General features: G+C 44.9%; 3 protein-coding genes and 1 long non-coding RNA gene across 5 annotated transcripts; 3 read left to right on the top strand and 1 right to left on the bottom strand.

The window, feature by feature from the left end:
• Positions 1-48: 48 nt before the first annotated feature.
• LOC124342572 (gem-associated protein 5-like) lies at positions 49-4,293 on the top strand. Its single transcript, XM_046795573.1, has 10 exons — positions 49-375; positions 439-563; positions 624-861; positions 930-970; positions 1,040-1,324; positions 1,384-1,738; positions 1,801-2,337; positions 2,412-2,563; positions 2,703-3,376; positions 3,446-4,293. Exons 1-10 carry the CDS (start codon positions 171-173, stop codon positions 4,044-4,046), a joined length of 3,213 nt encoding a protein of 1,070 aa, XP_046651529.1. The 5' UTR covers positions 49-170; the 3' UTR covers positions 4,047-4,293.
• Positions 4,048-7,538, bottom strand: LOC124342618 (glutamine-dependent NAD(+) synthetase-like). Its single transcript, XM_046795663.1, has 10 exons — positions 7,158-7,538; positions 6,963-7,075; positions 6,818-6,902; positions 6,603-6,748; positions 6,270-6,519; positions 5,962-6,200; positions 5,610-5,894; positions 4,937-5,522; positions 4,701-4,865; positions 4,048-4,351 (listed from the first exon to the last, which is right to left on the bottom strand). The coding sequence occupies exons 1-10, from the start codon at positions 7,359-7,361 to the stop codon at positions 4,265-4,267; spliced, it is 2,160 nt and encodes a 719-aa protein (XP_046651619.1). The 5' UTR covers positions 7,362-7,538; the 3' UTR covers positions 4,048-4,264.
• On the top strand, positions 4,358-4,842 carry LOC124343022. The gene is made up of 2 exons (XR_006919106.1): positions 4,358-4,597; positions 4,663-4,842. It is a non-coding gene; the product is annotated as an uncharacterized LOC124343022 (long non-coding RNA).
• Positions 7,539-8,468: 930 nt separating the features above from the next.
• LOC124342555 (neurogenic protein mastermind-like) lies at positions 8,469-18,330 on the top strand. Of its 2 annotated transcripts, none has more exons than XM_046795545.1 (8): positions 8,469-9,044; positions 10,173-10,644; positions 12,011-12,352; positions 12,484-14,031; positions 15,058-15,465; positions 15,535-15,985; positions 16,079-16,488; positions 16,551-18,330. In XM_046795545.1, exons 2-8 carry the CDS (start codon positions 10,309-10,311, stop codon positions 17,163-17,165), a joined length of 4,110 nt encoding a protein of 1,369 aa, XP_046651501.1. In that variant the 5' UTR covers positions 8,469-9,044; positions 10,173-10,308; the 3' UTR covers positions 17,166-18,330. The 2 variants fall into 2 exon arrangements, with proteins under 2 accessions (XP_046651501.1, XP_046651502.1); XM_046795546.1 differs by lacking the exon at positions 8,469-9,044 and adding an exon at positions 9,964-10,041.
• The last annotated feature ends 65 nt before the right edge of the window (positions 18,331-18,395 follow it).

The raw sequence follows: 18,395 nt of genomic DNA, 5'->3' as shown, positions 1-18,395 counted from the left end.
AAAATATCAATTATGTAATATGGTAATATCTACTTTTCAAGAGTAAGGGTTACTGCTTAGCATCACCTTTGTCGTCTGTGCACGTTGTTTTGAAATTGTTCGCACATGGTGCGTATATGTAAAAAATTTAGTTTTCAACTTAAAGAAATTGTCTGAGTTAAACTTATAGGATGACAGAAAATAAAAAAGAGATTGTGATTCCTCCATCTCCAAATTGGTATCTGAGTGGTGCTTTTGAATGTCACAAGAAGTCTGGAGTATTAGTTTATGCTGCTTCGCGATGCCTTGTCTTTGTGAAATCTTGTAATGTAGGAGATAATTTCAGTTATCCTGCAACTCATGTCATCCCGGACGCCCACAGGAATAAAATTACTTGTTAGTGTAGCATAACTTCTTTAGGTTTACTTTTTAATTAATCGGTTTTGTTTTCAAATGAAGGTGTGTCTTGGTATCAGCCCTCAGAAGAGGAAAATTTGTTGCTGAGTAGTGCTGGAGAAGATGGTTCTATTTGTATATGGAAATATAATGATTTGAGTCTTGTATTTGAACAAAATGCACACCAGGTAATATTTGTAAAACATATTATCAAGCTACAAATTCTCATTTAAAATTTTTTTTTCTAGGAGCAAAAAATTTCTTGTTTAAGTTGGTCTTCTCTACTGGAGAAGAAAATCTTGGCTTCGTCTAGTGAAGATGGGACCATCATAATAACAGAGCTACTATTGAGCTATGAGAGTTGCAGCACTCGGAAGCTCAATTATGGGAAAATAAACCCTCTTATGCTGTCATTCAATCCCCACATTCCATGGCATCTGGCCATTGGCTGTAAAGGTGGATTGCTGTACATATGTGATGTTAGAGGTAATGATTCAGTACTTGCTCTAGCATTATCATGATTTTTCATCACACAAATAATTGATTTCATTTAGAAAACCGTGGTATAATTCATAAACTGCGAGCTCACGAAGATGTAATAAGTTTAACCAGTTTTACGTTTTCCCATGAAGTGTCGTCATTAATTCATAACAAATTCTTTTAGGATCTACACAACATCGTTTGGTGCCCTTTGAAAGGAAATGTATTTATTTGTGAAAAAGAAAAGAAGGAAACATTCTTGGCGACTTCGGGCCGAGATAAAACTATTAAAATCTGGGCCACTAACGAAGGAAAATGTGTCAGCCAATCAAAACTTCCTGGCAATACTGGAGTCCATCGCCCTCGGTCTACTCAGGATGATAAACGTGCGACCTGGGTAGCCTTACATTGGCTAAACGAAAAACATATTTTGAGCAGTGGACTCAGTGGTGAACTTATCTTGTGGGAGGTCAGAATTTTAAGTTAAATTTTTATTTGCATGAATTTAACCACTTTGTTTTGCTGTAGGTTGGGCCCAAATTGTCTTGGAAGATCGTTCACAAGCTTCACAGTCGTGGACTCTTCAATATTTCTTCATACATGACTGGAGAAAACCAGGAAATGATTTGGACCTCGGCGCAGGATCGTAATGTTATTCTTTGGCCCATTGTGGAAGGCCACGTACCAAAAGAAGTGTTAGGCATTCAAGAAATGGAGAATCCGCATCTTTGTATGCCGACCATGGGTGGTTTCATCTACGTCATGAATATCAATCCCATCGATTCATCCCAAATGGCTGTGGGATTGGGAGACTGCTCCATCAGACTATGGAATATGGCAGCTGCGAAACCTGACATGATGATGCTGTGGAATGGAATCAAAGGTGATGAATATATAATCGACTTATGCAGTATAGAGAGTAAAATTGCAATTCAATCATAACAGGCAAAGTGAGTGGATTAGCGTGGCATCCGACAATAGAGGGCCGGTTGGCATTTGGAACCGATGAAGGACGCGTAGGAATATTTGACACACTGTCGCTAACTAAACCACCTCAATTGAGTCGCACTTACCACAAGGGTACCGTGTACAATTTATCCTGGGCTACACTGCCGTCTAAGGAAGGGATATTTCTCTACTCTTGTGGTGGGAACAACATTATGGTTCACGACCCATCAGCATTAGATACGGAAGCAAAAAATTTCAATAATTTGATAACAAGCAAAGGGGAAAAAAATCAAAAGTTCCCTTCGCGTACGGAATTTCAATGGAAAGTGGACTTTTCTCTTCTAGCCGTAGGCAACGAAGACGGTTCTGTGGAAATCTATTCAGGCGGCGATTTATCTTTGCTAACGATTATCGTTGCGCATAAAAAACTTATTCAATGCCTTAAATGGCATCCGCCATTCACTTTCCAAAGTGTGGAACCTTCCAAATTTGAAAACTGGTTGGCAGTGGCTTCAAACGATGTGAACATCAAAGGTACGTGTAAATTTTAACTATCTTGACCCCTTTTGTTTTATTGACTGACTGACGCCTTTTTACTTTTGTTCCAGTTTTTAGCGTCGTCGTTGCCAACAACGACGAACCCGCAACATCCACACTTGCGGCTACTCTTAGCGGTCATAAAGAACGTGTGGTGTCGGTGGCTTGGAGCCCACATGAAGATGGAAAGCTTCTTTCTGCGAGTTATGATGGAACCGCACAGGTAAATCATTCTAGACTTTTTAATTATACCCTTTTATTTTCACTTGCATTGTTGTGATTACAGGTTTAAACCATGAATTCTAAATTTTTGAATGACACTTGAAACAAAATGTATTATTATTCCTCTTCGATTATTACAGGTTTGGGACGTGATCAACAAAGAGCAAGTGGCTAATTTTGGTGGCCATACCGGAAGATTGCTTTGTTGCGAATGGAACGCATTAGAACAGGATACAGCCGTTACAGGAGGAGACGACATGACGATTCGAATGTGGAAAGTTAAAGAACAAGTCTATAAGACACCTGCCGAATCTATTGCAGTCAAAACGTTGAAGGAACGAAAGAAAACACCATACAAACCCCCTCAATCTTCTTCTTTTGTTGGTCGCCATGCAACTTCAAGTGGCACAACTAAAAAGAAGCCACCGAGTAAGCTTAAATCATTGTTCCCGGTTAGCGCCACTCTTGAAGCCCGTGGCCGAATCGAGGGTTTGAAAGACTGCAAAATATTGGCTACCCTGAAAGGAGTGACTCTAAAACATTCCGTCATTGGCGAAGATCCGGAATCCTATACATGTCCTGCTTCTGATTTCGGAGATGCAGAGTTGGCTCATCTGGGCTTTTTTGCTAGCCGGGATTCCACAGTTCAAATGCTCCAGGAGGAGATCGACCATCATCAAGAAGGTTCTAATTCAGATCTAGCAGCTCATTTGAGAATCTGGCAAGGAGATGTCGAATCGATGCTACGAGAAGCTGTAAAGAAAAGACAGCTTAATGATTGGCTTGTTAGTTTGGCTCCTCAAGTCTCTTTGGAGTAAGTTGGCCATTTTTTAAATCACAAGATGAGACTCGACGATCATTAATTGGAGTATTGATCCGATAGGTTTTGGAGGGAAATGGCCCATCTGTACGCCCAGCAGCTGATGGCAGAAGGAGATGTCAGGAAAGCCGTGTCTTATACTCTAATTTCCGGCCAGAAGAGTCAGGCAATTGAAATGTTTTCCAGTCAGCAGTTACATCGTGAAGCCGTGGCTCTTACACGTTGCCAGTACCCCGACGAAAGTTCTCAAGTTCAAGAGAGTCTTTCTCGTTGGGCCAGCAAAGCTGTTTTAGATGGTAATCTCGAATTGGCAGTAAAATGTTTCCTGGCCAATGGCGAGGTAGCTGAAGCGGCTCGCACGTTGGCGCGACGATCAGATCCGTTGTCTCTGGTTTTGTCGGCTGACCTGGCTACAAGCGCCGGACTGGATCAATTGGCTGCAGCCTATTTACAACAAGCTACGGACATTGCGCAGACTGCCACTGCGACTACTGAAAAACCTAGTCCTACACCGACGAATGCTGCCGTTGCGGAAGTATCTCAAAGTATCGATCAAGCGGACAAGAACCAAGAAGTCGTCGCATTATCAACAGCAGCAGCAGCAGGAGCGGAAGACGAGAAAACAGAAAATGACGAAATCATTCAAGAAAATGGGAGAGAATAAATGATGTATCTGGGAGTGTATTATTTGACGGTATTATTATTACAGTCTAATAATTAATTACATGGACGGCTTTGTTGAGCCCATATTATGCTGATAATCTCCTTTTATCTAAAGGCTTATTAATTAATTTGAATCTAGACGGTAACGCAGAAGCTCCCCGTTGATCCGCACAATTAGCAGTTTGTGAATTTTGGTGATTTCCTTTTCTTCGCCATTAACTAAAATGCAATAGAATTACCTGATTGCATGTGCGCATTATCTAGTTTACGATCATCAGTGTCGACCATCTTGTTGACGTGCTCCAACTAGAAAAAAAGACAACAAAAAAAAGGAGGTGGAACATATCTAAAAATGACATGCGTAAGCCATGGCTTTCCCAACCGATCAATACGCCGGCACCTCTCCAGTTTTCACAGATCAAACAGCCTTAGCATATAAAACCTCCCCTTCCTCCTTTCAGCCCCCCCGCCCCACCCTGACTTTGGTAGCAGTATAAAAAGGGAAGGATAAAGATTCTCGAGGCGAACCGGGATTCCTCTACATTCTACATGGTAATTCCATTAAAAGCCTAAATGAATAATTCACAAGCTTACATAGTAGCATAGTAGTAGTATAGCTGTCGGGCATGAAACGGCTCGATATACGTATACTTACATGAGCGTCAATTGCGCGAAACTGCCATCCCCACTTGGCGTTGTAAAGGAAGGGCCTATGGTCGAAGCGGTTATCATCGGGGCTGTACGTCTCGGCGTGGACGGAAGGCGTAATCACCGTCATTTTATGTCGGTTGATGGCGTAGCAGCGATAAAAATGTTTGACCTTGAAATTGAAACTCTGTTGGTACTAAATTTCCATTTTTTCTTTTCTTTTATAAAAGAGACATTGTATACTTTGTGTGCGATTTCAGCTGGTGTTCCTGCTCCCCTCCAGCTTTGAATTAGTCGACAGAAAGTGGTGTAAGGCCCACAGGCTGCCTGTTTACGAAGTCGCCCCAAGTCACCCAGCTCGGCGTAAGTTAAACCCATGTCTTCTTCGTCCGTCTGAACTAGACGACCTTCTTGCAAGGGCTCCAATTCGGCAGTCGGCGGAGCTGTCAGAATAGTGTCCAGGGAAGTTAGACAATATTCATTCCGGGCGTATGTTAGGAATCGCTTCAAATCCCCTTTGGAGATTCCGCCGATGGGATTAACATCGGCACTGGAGCAATCGTATTTGGTGAGGTAGCCACGCAAAGATTCGTCGACATTGGCAGAACCAAGAACCAACAAACCACCCGATCTGCCCCTGGCCCACAACATCAACTGGGCCAGCAAGTAGCTCAACACCATCCTCATTCGGGCCTGGACGTTTTGCAGGGCAAGGTTTTCTCGCAAACTGCCGCCATCGACTCTGAACTTTGGTACGAGCCCCGTGACGACTGTGAAAATGTTGAGAGCGGCCGAGACAACAGCGTCGATAGCCAGGGTCAAATGATAGCTTATTGGGGGATAAGGAAAAATAATTCAGTGTCTGTTTTTTGTTTGTTTGTGGTGTCAAGTTGGCCAATTAAAAAAGGTCGTTTACCTTCCCAGCTGGTCAGACAAGTCCTTTGCCCGCTGCCGTGTCTCCACCGATGAATTGGCGCTGCCCATGTAACAGGTGATGAAAATCCGGTTGCACAGTTCGCGAGGATCGTCCGGGATGTAACTGGGATCGCCAACGATACGCCGGACATCATCGATGGCGTGACTATCGCCATTTTGTACAGAAGTCACCACCATTCGACACATGGAGTAAACTAAAACAGCCGAGGAACTTGAATCGACACCTCCACTCAGAGGCAAGAAAAATCCACCCTGACCGGACCGCCTTTAAGTAATTTTATGTTCGGTTTAAAAAAATGTCATCCTGTTATTTGAAATGAATTTGAACCAACCTGAGATAGTCCCAGAGCCAGCCGGCAGGACCATAAGCAATCTCCTCTTCAGGACTGTGGTACTGCCATTTGAATGGGGTACTGGAAGCTCTCATAGCGTAGCAGGAAGACTCACTCAGACTGAAATCGACCGGAATACGACGATACGATGGACTCTGGGCAGCGGCAATGTTTCGAGAACGGACTAAATTGCGGTAAGTTCGTATGTCATCCAAGTCGACAGTGGCTACAGCAACTTCCTAAAGAATAAACCATCGCAAGAAATGATTTTAAAAATATCCAAATGATACATATTGTGACGAAATTACCACTTCTTCTAAGGAGAATTGACGCGTTCTAGCGATTGTTTGTCCGTTAAGTGCGATACACGATCCACCATTAAACATGATACGCTGTCCATCGCAGCCTCTTAAATTTGAGAATAAGTAGCAACCGCCGGACTTTCTCGTCGCGTCCCGGACTAAATCGACGGCAACGTTGGCCTTGCGCAACTCAAAGTAGGAACCCGACCCGTTGACGATGAATTCAACGCCGTCCAAACCGAGAGAAATGTGAGTACTACCAAATAGTGTGCATATTGGGTTTTACTGGTCATTAAAACAACAAACAATAATAATATTCATTTGTAAGTACAACTGTACCTGGAGGGATTCCACAATTCTTCACAAATTTCAAAACCGATGGTGGTATCCAAGGTTTCCAGGACTGCATCTCCAAAAACTACAGATTTTTGCCCTGTAAGCTCTCTTATAAACTCTGGCAATATGTAATCCTCTGTTTGGTAAAGCTGTTTACAAAATAATTCACATTTTAAGGCCACAGATCTCAAAACCTGGTGTCAAATAAATTTTTTTACTTTTGTCCAGGCAGTGAACCATCTTGATTCTCTGTAATTGCCATCATCACAGAGTTTCAATTTAGGACGAATCAGCAAGATTTTTCTGCGAAAAGGGGGGTACTGGTTATAAGAAGAGCGTAATAACAATAAAAGATTTGCTTACCCATTGAAAAAAGCAACTCTGCAATTGTAAGTGACACTCTTGTGCATAACCGGCATGCCAACATCAACTAAAATATTTTTGCATACTGGACTGGCTAATAGTTCAGCCAAAACCTATTTGAGGATCAAAGATCATTTTCTAGATTTCCCAGAAACAAACCGCAGTAAACATAAATCATAAAAGTGACACGCTAACCTCCCAGCTGTGTAGAAGAGTGTCAGCTTCATAAAAATGATCTTCACAGCTGTATCCTGTGACTTCTAATTCGGGTCCTGTGCGATAACTAGCACCTTGTACTTTTGCTTCTTGGATGCTGGCGATGATGCGTGACAGATTTCCGTCGAAATCCAAAGCCCACTGGTTCAAGCAGCAAACGGCGACTACAACTTTGCGCCCCATTTTCTCCTCGTTGACTGATTTAATACTATTTCCTTTTTACCTTCTTGCCAAGCTGCGGAAATCGACCCAACAGGTTTTTTATTACTTTGCCAATACTAACGTTACCAGAGCAACTGTCAAATCGACAAATCAGCGGGACGGAAGGTTTGTTTTTCTTTTCGCAGAGGTAAACATACAGCATTGCCAGTTTTTTGGTAGAAAGTAACTTTTTTTCCCCCTTCCTCCTTTTGTGTGTGTGTGTGTCGACGTCTCGACGACCGTTAGTCATTGTGACCTGCAGTGCGGCCTTGGTAGATTTATTATTAAGCATAGGCTTTTTACGAGCAGATTTTCATCAGTTAATGGCATAATAATTTCATCTCCTATCGCCTTACGTATTATTATACGTGTTTGCATCAAGATGTTGTCTCGTAGCTAATTATTATGCGCGTTTAGCATTGAGAAAATTGCATTTAAGTTATAGAAATGTGACGTTAGTATATCGTTGGTCGCATTGGCCGCTAGATGACAGTTGAGAGGTCAAAAGAAAATAGAAAACAAAAAAAAAATGTGTCCCAATAAAATGAAAATCCAACACACGAAAAATCTAGAAAGAGAGAAGGAAGGAAAAAAAATATATTTTCAAGTAAGACGCGCGGCCGAAACTGTAAACGAAAGCGGAGGGAAGGGAGGAAATCAGGATGAAAGGAGAGAGGCGAAAGAGAGAGGAAAAACGGGTGGCGTCTGCAGCCGTGGCCGCTGTGGCGCTGTCTGTCGGGGAAGAGCCCGAGTCTCTCCCTCTCTCTTTTTTCTTTCTTTTCTTTTTTTTTCGCTTGGCTTTTCCGTTGGTTTTTCAAGTGAAATGTGGTCAAATCCGTCTCTCTCCTGTTAATACGGAAAGTCGTCATTATTGAGCTTTCTCTGTTAAAATAAATGTATATTCATCAACTTGGACGTTTCCATCGAATTTCAGTCGAATATTTTCCAACGTTTGAATTACGTGGTGTAGCGCCACGTAAAATAAAATAGATATCCCCCCACCCCAACTGAAAAGCAGACACACATTTTGACGTGTGCTTGACTACGAGTATCAAGGTGCCGACGGCTAACAGCTCCGAACGGCTGGGGCTGGGGGGACTCTCCAAGCCAATGTGGCAATTGTGTTCAGTCGAAGTTGCTGCTGAACGAGAACGAGACGTATCTCTGAAACTTCTCCGAACAAAATCATTTTTTTCCCCCTCTTCTTCGTCAATCACACACACACACAAACACACCAAATCCCCGACGAAATCGATCTCTCTCTCACTGGTGTCGTGTGTTTCTCCCTCAATTTCGACGAATAATTAGTCTTGGAAAAAATCGCCATTACTCCCCACAAAAAAAACGTTCAAGTGACTCAATCGATTGGCTTTCTTTTTTTCGAAAATTGAATTCTCGGTGTGTCTGTGCTGCCGAGTCTCTTTTTATTTTTTGGCGCAAGCATAAACTTTGGTGGGGACATATATCCAACGAGTGTGTTACGTGTTGGACGTGTGGTGTGTGTGGTGTGTGTTGCAGTGTCTGTGTGTCGACTGGAATCTGGCCAAAAGCAAGCCGAGTCTCGTGTCTTGGATTATTGCACAATTTAAGACTTACCACTTACTCACTACTACCACATACCTCTAACCTCATCTCTGCGGATCTATTCAAACTCGGCACATGCAGGTATGCAATCATCATTTCTTGTGGGATGGAAAGGGGGGGGGAGAATTTCGCCAACAAAAATGGCGTGTGTGGAATGACACATGTGCTTTCTTAAAATATTGTTGTAACCTGTTGAGTGAGTACAAGTTGAGTAACCATCCGGTCATTGAGACAATTGATTGCATGTAATAATCATCATGCCGGTTGCTTTCTTAGGGTTTTTTTTTATTTTTTGACCGAATTGGTTTGGGGGGGACCTTCCGCCCGCGTCACTATCAAACCGCACACACAACACCAGCGTGAGATTGCAATCAATATTTCACTCTCTTATGTCTGTGTGTGTGTGTGTATAGGAGGATGCATTGGGGTCAAAACGTGTTGGTCATATATTCCCAGCGTCTGTGTGTTTTGATTTCCAGTCAACGTCCATTTTTAGGTTTTGTTCATTGAGGAGCCCCAAACACACCAACACACACACTGAGAAATTTGAATGGTTGAGGGTTTTTTATTTCACAGTGAGGGGAACAAGCCCCAGCATATATTTCGAACCTGGGGTTGTTTCCGAAGGGTGTGTGTGTGTGTGTGTGTGTGGGGAGAGAGAAAATATTTTGTCTCTCCCCTTCCTCTTTTCTTTTATGTTCATCTTTCAGTTTTTCCCAGTTAGTGACGCGTCAAGTGGTTGTTAACCCGCTCGCTAGGTGGTGTTGTTTGACAAGCGCGCGAGAAACTCCCTTTCGAAATGTGTGTGTGTGGAGGAAGGGGGACTCGACTGGGAGGGGTAGGGAAAGCAGTAGACACAAGGCCATCATTTGGAAACCCATCGTCTCATTACACAAGTGGTGGCCCTTTTTTTTTTTAAAAAAATATAAAAGTATTGTGTTCGAAGAGTTTTTTCTTTCTTCGGGTTGCAATTCAATTTCGATATCAGAGAGAGAGAGAGAGTTTCCAGGGAAAAACAAAAGTTCTGGTACATACTACTGGGAAATCTATAAATTCCAAGTGTTTGAAAGAGTCCAAGGTTATTGTGTGTTTTATAGTTTTTATATCACGACCTTGTGGATGTTTGTCTGTCTGTTCTTAACGTCAATTTTTAGTATTCCTTGTTTGTTTGACGAATGATTTAATAACGTATATATTTTGCAATTGCAGGTTGATTCAGCATGAAAACAGGCCATGTTGTGGAAAGATTAAAGCATTCGAGTAGCAGCAGCAGCAGACTGGAGCCTCAACGGATGTGGAGCTAAGAGCGGGGCAGCCAATAAGATTATTGGTTGCGTGCGGAGTAATGTCGGAGGTGCTGCCTCCGAAACGTCAGGCGGCCGTGGATCGACTGCGGAGGCGAGTCGAAGTCTACACCAAGGATCATCAGGATCGATTTATGCACTATGAGCGAATTGGACCGGCCTTGTGCGAACAGCAAATGCAAGAGTCGTTCGCATTGAAGCAAAAGTATCTCGACCCCAAAGCCAAAAAGACGAGTAGCAACAGCAAGAGCAATAAAAGCAGCAGCAGCAGTAGCGGCGGAATTAATAACAACTCAACTACTAATACCGGTGGTGGTCCGTCCAGCACCGAACGTACAAAACCGGCTACGGAGACTCACGCCGGCAACACGCAGTCGGTAAGAAACAAACCACCGAAATCTTTTTTTCTCTCTTTTTTACTACTACTATCCCTATCATCGATCCCTTGACTCCTTGTGCGACGCTCCTGTGAGGAGTTGTGCTCTTTGTCTCTGTGTGTGTGTGTGGTGCCCACCAGCTGAATCATTGATTCCCGCTACCCCTTCCGCACCCCTACTACACTACTACCGCTCCTCTTGGGTAGGAGAAATAGAAAATGTCTTACGTACCAAAATGTGATGGACTTTTGCGTGAGAAAATAGCGCCAAGATTATTATAACTGCACTGGAAAGAAAAAGAAAAACCCGTTAAACAGATGCGATCAAAAGAGGTCGTTCACCACCATCACCGGTAGCGAAACCAGCGCAAACGAACCCATTTCTTTCTTTCTGTGGGGGGGGGGGGGGGGGGGGGAGGAGGAGGAGGATGTGTCCCGCAATTTAACCGGTGCGCGCTCTCTCTGTGTATGTATTTCAACACAAGAAACCCCGAAATAGAGAATTATAATGCGCATTGTATTTTTGGTAGGAAATATTTTTGAAAAAATATAGAAATCATGTGATGATCGGGTCAAGCGCTTTCGTGTGTGTGTGTCGGTGACCTCATTGTCCTGTATTTTGCCATCGAGGATGTTAGGTGTGTAGAGGAATGGCCGTACAGTAGAGGAGGAACCTACACACACACACAAGGTTCTTTGACCGTGTAGAGAGAGGGGGGGGAAGAAAGGTATTGAACCTCGGGGCAGAATGAGAGGAAGAAGAAGAAGAAGAGAACTGTCGCGCTCTCTCTCTCTCTCTCTCTCGACTTCTTGTTCGTCGTGTCGGACCAATCAGCGGCGTTGATGCGAGCCATCACTGATAGAGTGTGTACTACACCAGCGCACTCGGGGTAGGGGCTCTCGGTTCGGTCACGGGGTGGTCCAGGTAGCCAATAGGGAGGGCCGGAATCTCTCTCTACACACACTGTGAGATATCCCGGAGATGGGGGTGGTGTGTTAAGGACTTGGCCCACCTCCTTCTTCTCTTCTCTCTCTCTAACTCCGCCGCGAACTATTGATCCCCTTTTTGGCTGTGGATAAAAAGAGGACTAGTACCACCACACACACACACACACACCACCCTTCCTAACTCTCCTTGACTGTCCGCCTCCTACTCCGCCAAAAAAGAAGAGTGAAGGGGGGGCTTTGACTCCCTTTTTCCTCTCTCTCCTTCTTCTTCCGACATTCGATTATCGACCCGGCAACCATTTTCTTCTCCCTCTTTTATTTTATTTTTGTCTTGCAACACATTTCAAACATATTTTGGGGTGGGAAATCAATCAATCAATAATTTAAAAAAAAAACTGACGATAATGTTTGTATATTAGAATAAGTACGGGAAGCGTCCGCTGGACGAGAGCGGAGATGGAGGTGGGAGTGAGTCCAGCGGGATGAACGGATCATCATCCCAAAATCAAAATCAACAAAATCACTCCTCCTCCACTTCGTCGTCGTCGTCGTCGGGCGGCGGTGGCGGCGGCGACGGACCACCGGCCGCCAAGATCCAATGCACGACGACGACGACGGCTAGCTCATCGGCGACGGCCTCTGGTGGCGGCCCAGCCAAATTCTCGGTCGAAATCGTTCAGCAGCTCGAGTTCACCGCTAGCGCCAGCGGCGCCACCAGCGTCTCTGTCAAGACGCTCACCAACACATCCGTCAAGAGCGAGGTGAGTTATTTCAATGATGATGATGATTATCAATGACGCTCATCCGGTCATTATCCAGTCACACACTCACAAAAAGAGAAAACGACGAATTGAATTTTTATAAAAAAATGTTTGGTGTGTTATTTTCCTAGACTCAGGTGTCGCCATCCAACGGACAAGATGGCCCGCCCGAAATGAAAAAGGAGAAACGATGCGACACGCCCGACTTTATGGCGGAATTGAACGGCGACTCTGACGAAACGGCGGCCGATTTAGCCAATTTGGAGCGTTTCATCTCGGAGGACACGTCGGATGGAATCATCAATGCGGATACGTTCAAAGATCTGATCTCAGAGATACACGATCTGCCTCCTGAATTTATGGAGGAATTCGATTTCGACACGACAGACACCAACATCAAAAGTGGCGGACTCTTGTCCGATCCATTCGGCGCTCCTTTGGTATCCGACGGATCTCGCACGGTCGACTCCATCGTCTCACGACTCAAGCAGGAAGAGGTGGAAGCGGCCGACCGCGAAATCCAGGCAGCCATGCTGGATATCGGCAAATCGATGAGCATGAACGCCCAGTCGAGTAGCAGTTCCAGTAGCTGCAACAACAACAACACTTCATCATCCATCTTGACGACGAGTATAACGACATCCAGTTGCAGTACGGCCACCCTATCATCGACATCAACTGGATCATTTAACAACAACAATCCGACTGGGATTGCTCCAGGGCCGTTTGTTGATACCTCCAAAAGCACCCCGCCCATCCAGCATCAACAGCAGCAGCAGCAGCAAAGAGTGGACAACAGTGCTGCCGTCGCTGGCGGTGGCAATGGCATGAATAATCGGCAAATGCCGCAACCATTTGGAGTCAATTCCGGTGGCCCGGAACTCAGTCCGGCCGCGTTGACATTGAAGCAAATGGCGGAGCAACACCAACACAAAGCTCAGATGGGTATGACTCCGGCGGCCATGAATCAGGCCTCGACAGGTCTCTCTGTGCCCCCGACAATGGCCAATCAAGGTGCACCTTTGGTTCCTCCCCACCATCCGCCTGTCGTCAACAACATGCGGATGCGGGGCAATTTCCAAGACCAGCAGCAGCAACACCAACAACAGCAGCAGCAGCAGCCTCAGCAACAACCGCAGTACAACAATCCATCCGCACAAGGCCCAACCCAGCAGCAACAACAACAGCAGCAAGCGAATCAGTTCATGAATCGAACACCGTACACGGGCCAAGGTGGCTACGGTCCCAATAGTCCAATGATCAAGAAGGAAATGCCCTATTTTGCCAATTCGCCCTTGGGAGGCAACAGCCCCGGACCTGGGCGACCAGTCCAACAACAACAGCATCAACAACAACAGGGCATCCCCGGTAGCCAACATCAAGTCCCTGGTGCCAAATCATCACCTGTTCCAATGAGCCAGACAAGCCCAATGGGACCACCTACCCCTCAGCAAATGCAACAACAACAACAGCAGCAGCAACAACAACAACAACAATTCAACGCTCGAAAAGCGCCAACGCCGACGAGTACAACTGCAAGTGGCAATAACACGAGCGGTAACAGCGGTCGGACACCTCCACCATCAGCTGCCGGACCGGGCAATGTCCAGTTTAGCCAAACTCAACAGCAACAGATGCACATGAGTAGCAGCGGAGGCAACAACGGTCAACAAATCCAGGTAATTCCGATTTTTAGTCGTTGTAGGGTGGTGGTGGTGGCGGGGGGGAGATATGCCCCCATTTCTTCATGACAATAGAGGTCGAGTGTAGTAAGTAGCAGGAGGACAGAGACTCCAGCAGGAGGAGGAGGAGGTATTCGTGGCATGGATATATAACCCTCAAGGTCAGTTGGGTAGAGAGCAAAGCGCGCGCGCTCACTCACTCGGCCGAGCACAGAGACCCAAAAAATGGCCCGCAGCGTCTAACTTTTACTAACTAACATACGGAGGCAGCAGCAGCAGCAGAAACGTCGCCGGATGTGTCGCCCCTCTCTTTTAATTCTTTCATTCCTTCATTCTCTCTGTCTTCTTCTTCTTCTTTCCCAACTAACATTCCATCCGCATAATCATTCGAGCGGAAGTTGGGAGGACACTGGAAACATGTCTGGTTTTAGCGACTTGTCGTCTTTGGAGGTGATGGCCTCTTTCTTCTTCTTAAAAATTAAGAAAATGTGCGTTACGACAACTCCAAGTTGTTGTTGTTGTTGTTGTTGTTTCCATTCATTTTCTCTTGTGCGGCGTCGAGAGAGAAAAGCTCAGTTTCAATTCTTGAATGTTGTTATCGCCCACGAAAGAGGACGGGGGAGAGCAAGCACGAAACGGTAGAGAAAAAGAGAGAAGAAGAATAAGAAGAAGTAAGAGAATAAGTAAAAAAAAAAAAGAGAGAGAAAGAGGGCCATGGAAAACACAGGTTGAGTGGCCTCTTTTCGGTCATTGGACATTTTCCCCCTTGAGGGCTCTTTCTCGCTCTATACCCCTCCCTCCTCCTCCTCCCTTGGAAATGGATATATATATATATGCTATACTGTATTTTTCCGAGAACACAACATACAAATATTCCTTATTATTAGTTAATTCTAGATGGGCTCTCTGCCATCTAGTGGCCAAATTTGGAAAAACCCACAAAATTTCATTATTTTTCTACGAATTATTTTATGACTTAACCAACAAAACAACTATTTCTTTTGTTTGGATATATTGTTGCAGATGGCTGCATCTCATCACATGCAAATGTCAGCGGATGTCAAAGTCAACGCCGGTATGTCCAACATGCAAATGAGGCAGCAGCAGCATATGGTACAACAGCAACAACAGTCCATGTTTTATCAAAATCAAACGGCTGCCGCCACCGGACAACAGCAACCGACTGGAACGCAACAGCAGCAACAATCTCAAACCCAAGTCGTGCAACAACAGGCGCAGCAGCAGCAGCAACAACAGCCAGGCATGGATAACACGTACACGTACTCTGCCAGCCAGACGCAAACCATCAACTTTACTCAACAACATTTGAGAGCCAATACGAGAATGCCAGCCTCCCTCAGCGTCCAGCAGCAAGCCGCGCAACAACAGCAACAAGCTCTGCAACATCAGCAGGCGGCACAACAACAACAGGTACAGCAAAATAAACTTTGAAACTTGATCAGAATAGTGACAAGGTACTAATATGGAATGTATTTGCAGGCCATGATGCGGATGCAAATGATGCAGCAACAACAGCAGCATGTACAACAACAGCAGCAACAACAGGGTATGACGCGCCCTCCACCTCCCGATTACAAAACGCCGATGATGGCCGGTGGTGGAGGAATCGCGACACCCGGAGTGGCCGCCGTTGTACCTAACCAGCAGCAACAGCAACAACCCAACGTGATGATAGGGCAACAACAACACATGGGCATGATGGCTGCTGGCAATCAACAGCAAGGAGTTGTTGGAGGAGGATACCCACCGGCCATTCGGCCAGGTATCCGGCCGATGGTTCCCGCTCAATCGGTGGCAGTTGGGCGTCCGTCTCCCAACGGAAACACCTCTCCGATGTTGCAGCAACAGCAGATGCAACAACAGCAACGACCTATGATGAACTACCCTCAGCAACAGGTCCAACAACAGCAACAACCTCAAGGAATGATGGGTAAGATTAAATCAGCCTTTTGTTTATTTCACGATTATGTCACTTAAGAAGTTGTTTTAAAATGTTGTTTTTCCGGTTGTTGTGTCTATACAGGTATGAACAACATGGGAGGCTACGGCGGTGGCGGCGGTAACAACATGATGATGAATCGGCCACAGTACAACAACAATGGCGGGGGTGGCAATCCGATGGTCAGGGCTCAACGGCCGCCCAACGTGACGGTTGGTCCTGACGGGATGAATGCCTGGAGGCAGCAGCAAATGGCCGCTATGCAACAACAGCAGCAACAAGCCCAACAGCAGCAGCAGCAGCAGCAAGTCCAACAACAGCAGCAAGCTCAACAACCCCAACAGGCCCAACAAATGGCCCGTTTCCAACAGCAGCAAGCAGCCGCCAACAATCCCAACAACATTCGAATGCAGCAGCAAACGTACATGCAGCAGCAGACGTACATGCACGCGGGAAATCAGGGCCAAAACATGCAACAACAACAACAGCAGCAGGTACGGTTATTGAATTTGTCTGACACTGTGTCGATCAACTAATGATTATTGATGTTGCACAGGTGACTTTGACAATGCAGCAACAACAGGCGCAGCAAATGCTTCATTCGCAAAACATGGGCAATGCCATGATGCAACAGAAAATGCAAATGGCGACGAATATGCAGATGCAACAACAGGGAATGCAGCAGCATATGAGAGTGCCCCAACAACAGCAGCAGCAATTCAGCCAAGCGCAGCAATTTGCTCAGCAGCAGCAATTCAATCCCAACCAGCAGCAACAACAACAACAGTTTGCCCAAGCTCAGCATTTCAACAACGCCGGTCAACAACAGTTCGCCAACGCATCTCAACAACAGTTTGCAACAGCCCAACAGCAACAGTTTAATCAACAGTCTCAGGCCGGTGGAATGGGACAGCAAACTATGCAGCAGCAGACACCTCAACAACCGCAACAACCTCAGCAGCAACAGCAATTTAACAATCCTCAACAGCAGCAACAAGCAGCCAACAGTGGTGTCGTGGGTGGTGTCAGTTCTAGCAACAACAGTGACTTTAGTTTGGAATTTTTGGATAATATATCCGGCGATAACGGCGGCCAGTTTGGCACAGACGCTCAGGAGCTGCTCAATTCCTTTGACACTGGAGTGGGTTTCAGCTTGTTGGACACGTTATGAAGTGGTTGTTAATCTTCTGTGTCTCTCAGTGTTGAGTGTGCGACCACCTGCCCGTCCATCGTGTGTTTCTTCCTATTGACTATCTACTGCAACGTTGTTGGTGTTGCACACCACCGCAAAAGGACAACAACCAAAAAACAATTTATACGACGAAAAAGTGTGTGTGTGTGTGTGACTGTGTGTGTTGAAAAGCTCGGTGACACGTAGCATATTAGCCCCTGTCTCTCTCTCGTTGACTTATACTCTCGTGTTGATTCTCTTATCTCATATCCATAAACAAAAATGTGTGGCAAGTTCCTTTATTTCGGTTTTCCTCAAAAGAGAACCCGTTCGTTTTTCTTATATTTTCTTCATCTTCTTCCTATTTTCAATCTGATATACTATATTGTAATTTGGAGGGGGAGCATTATAATTATTTTTCCCAACTCAAATTTTTCTTTGGGGGATTTCTAAAAATTGTCGACTACAAGACGACTGACGATATACATATTATAATTTGTCTCTCCCATCCTCGTTTTGAATTGAATTTGATACTATTACCTGCTATACTACTACTATGTTTTTCTCTTTAATTTTTCTCCTACCCCTCGCTCTTGATTTATATATTTCCCTCCTACCCCACCCCCACCCCACCCTCTCCGGAACCAATCAAATCAAATTGTGTGTTGTTTATTTTTATTTTATTTTTTTTCCAAGCGAAAAGTCGACTTTATATTGGGAGTTTTGCTGGGAATCGTCTCTCAAACTCCTCATGTCCTTACATTTTGTCTCTGCGCTCCGAAAAAATCGATTCAAAAAGTTTAAAAAACCAATTCTTCCCTACGTCTTTTCAAAAACCATTCAAAAATAATTTCGGTTCGTCGCGCACACAAATTTCTCTCAAGTCGAAATCACTGCAGAAAATGATCAAAACAGTGCCAGTATACCTCCTCCAATCCTTTTCCTCCGACCTCAACAACAACAACAACTATTACAGCAATGCCTTCCTCCTCCACCGACATTCTTACCACCACTACTTCTCCCTTCCCAATCCCTCCCGATTTATATAATTAATTTTTTTTTATCGATGATCGAACGAGCTGTGTGTATATTTTTTTATACTCTCGCGCCAAAACAAAAATAATGTTGTTCTGAATTATGCAATATACATGTTAAATGACCAATTGCGGAGCGTTTTATTTTTAGCAGCTGGTACACCATACCGCGCCATCTTTCGTCAACTGGCGTCTA

Source organism: Daphnia pulicaria, chromosome 6 (genome assembly GCF_021234035.1).
Source record: "Daphnia pulicaria isolate SC F1-1A chromosome 6, SC_F0-13Bv2, whole genome shotgun sequence".
Classification (NCBI taxonomy): Eukaryota; Metazoa; Arthropoda; class Branchiopoda; order Diplostraca; family Daphniidae; genus Daphnia; species Daphnia pulicaria.
The sequence above is the reverse complement of the archived record's forward strand: the minus strand, read 5'-3'. Positions and strand labels throughout refer to the sequence as shown.

What these genes read in the sequence shown, in the direction of transcription:
- LOC124342555 (XM_046795545.1), top strand. Translation starts at nt 10,309, where the DNA reads ATGTCGGAGGTGCTGCCTCCGAAACGTCAGGCGGCCGTGGATCGACTG. An exon ending in AGGCGGCACAACAACAACAG is followed by an intron (nt 15,466 to 15,534) that starts GTACAGCAAAAT and finishes ATGTATTTGCAG; the next exon opens with GCCATGATGCGGATGCAAAT. An exon ending in ACAACCTCAAGGAATGATGG is followed by an intron (nt 15,986 to 16,078) that starts GTAAGATTAAAT and finishes GTGTCTATACAG; the next exon opens with GTATGAACAACATGGGAGGC.
- LOC124342572 (XM_046795573.1), top strand. Translation starts at nt 171, where the DNA reads ATGACAGAAAATAAAAAAGAGATTGTGATTCCTCCATCTCCAAATTGG. An exon ending in AACTGCGAGCTCACGAAGAT is followed by an intron (nt 971 to 1,039) that starts GTAATAAGTTTA and finishes AAATTCTTTTAG; the next exon opens with GATCTACACAACATCGTTTG. An exon ending in GCTCCTCAAGTCTCTTTGGA is followed by an intron (nt 3,377 to 3,445) that starts GTAAGTTGGCCA and finishes TTGATCCGATAG; the next exon opens with GTTTTGGAGGGAAATGGCCC.
- LOC124342618 (XM_046795663.1), bottom strand. Translation starts at nt 7,361, where the DNA reads ATGGGGCGCAAAGTTGTAGTCGCCGTTTGCTGCTTGAACCAGTGGGCT. An exon ending in CAGCTGAAATCGCACACAAA is followed by an intron (nt 4,866 to 4,936) that starts GTATACAATGTC and finishes TTCAATTTCAAG; the next exon opens with GTCAAACATTTTTATCGCTG. An exon ending in TTCGCGCAATTGACGCTCAT is followed by an intron (nt 4,352 to 4,700) that starts GTAAGTATACGT and finishes CTTTTTTTCTAG; the next exon opens with TTGGAGCACGTCAACAAGAT.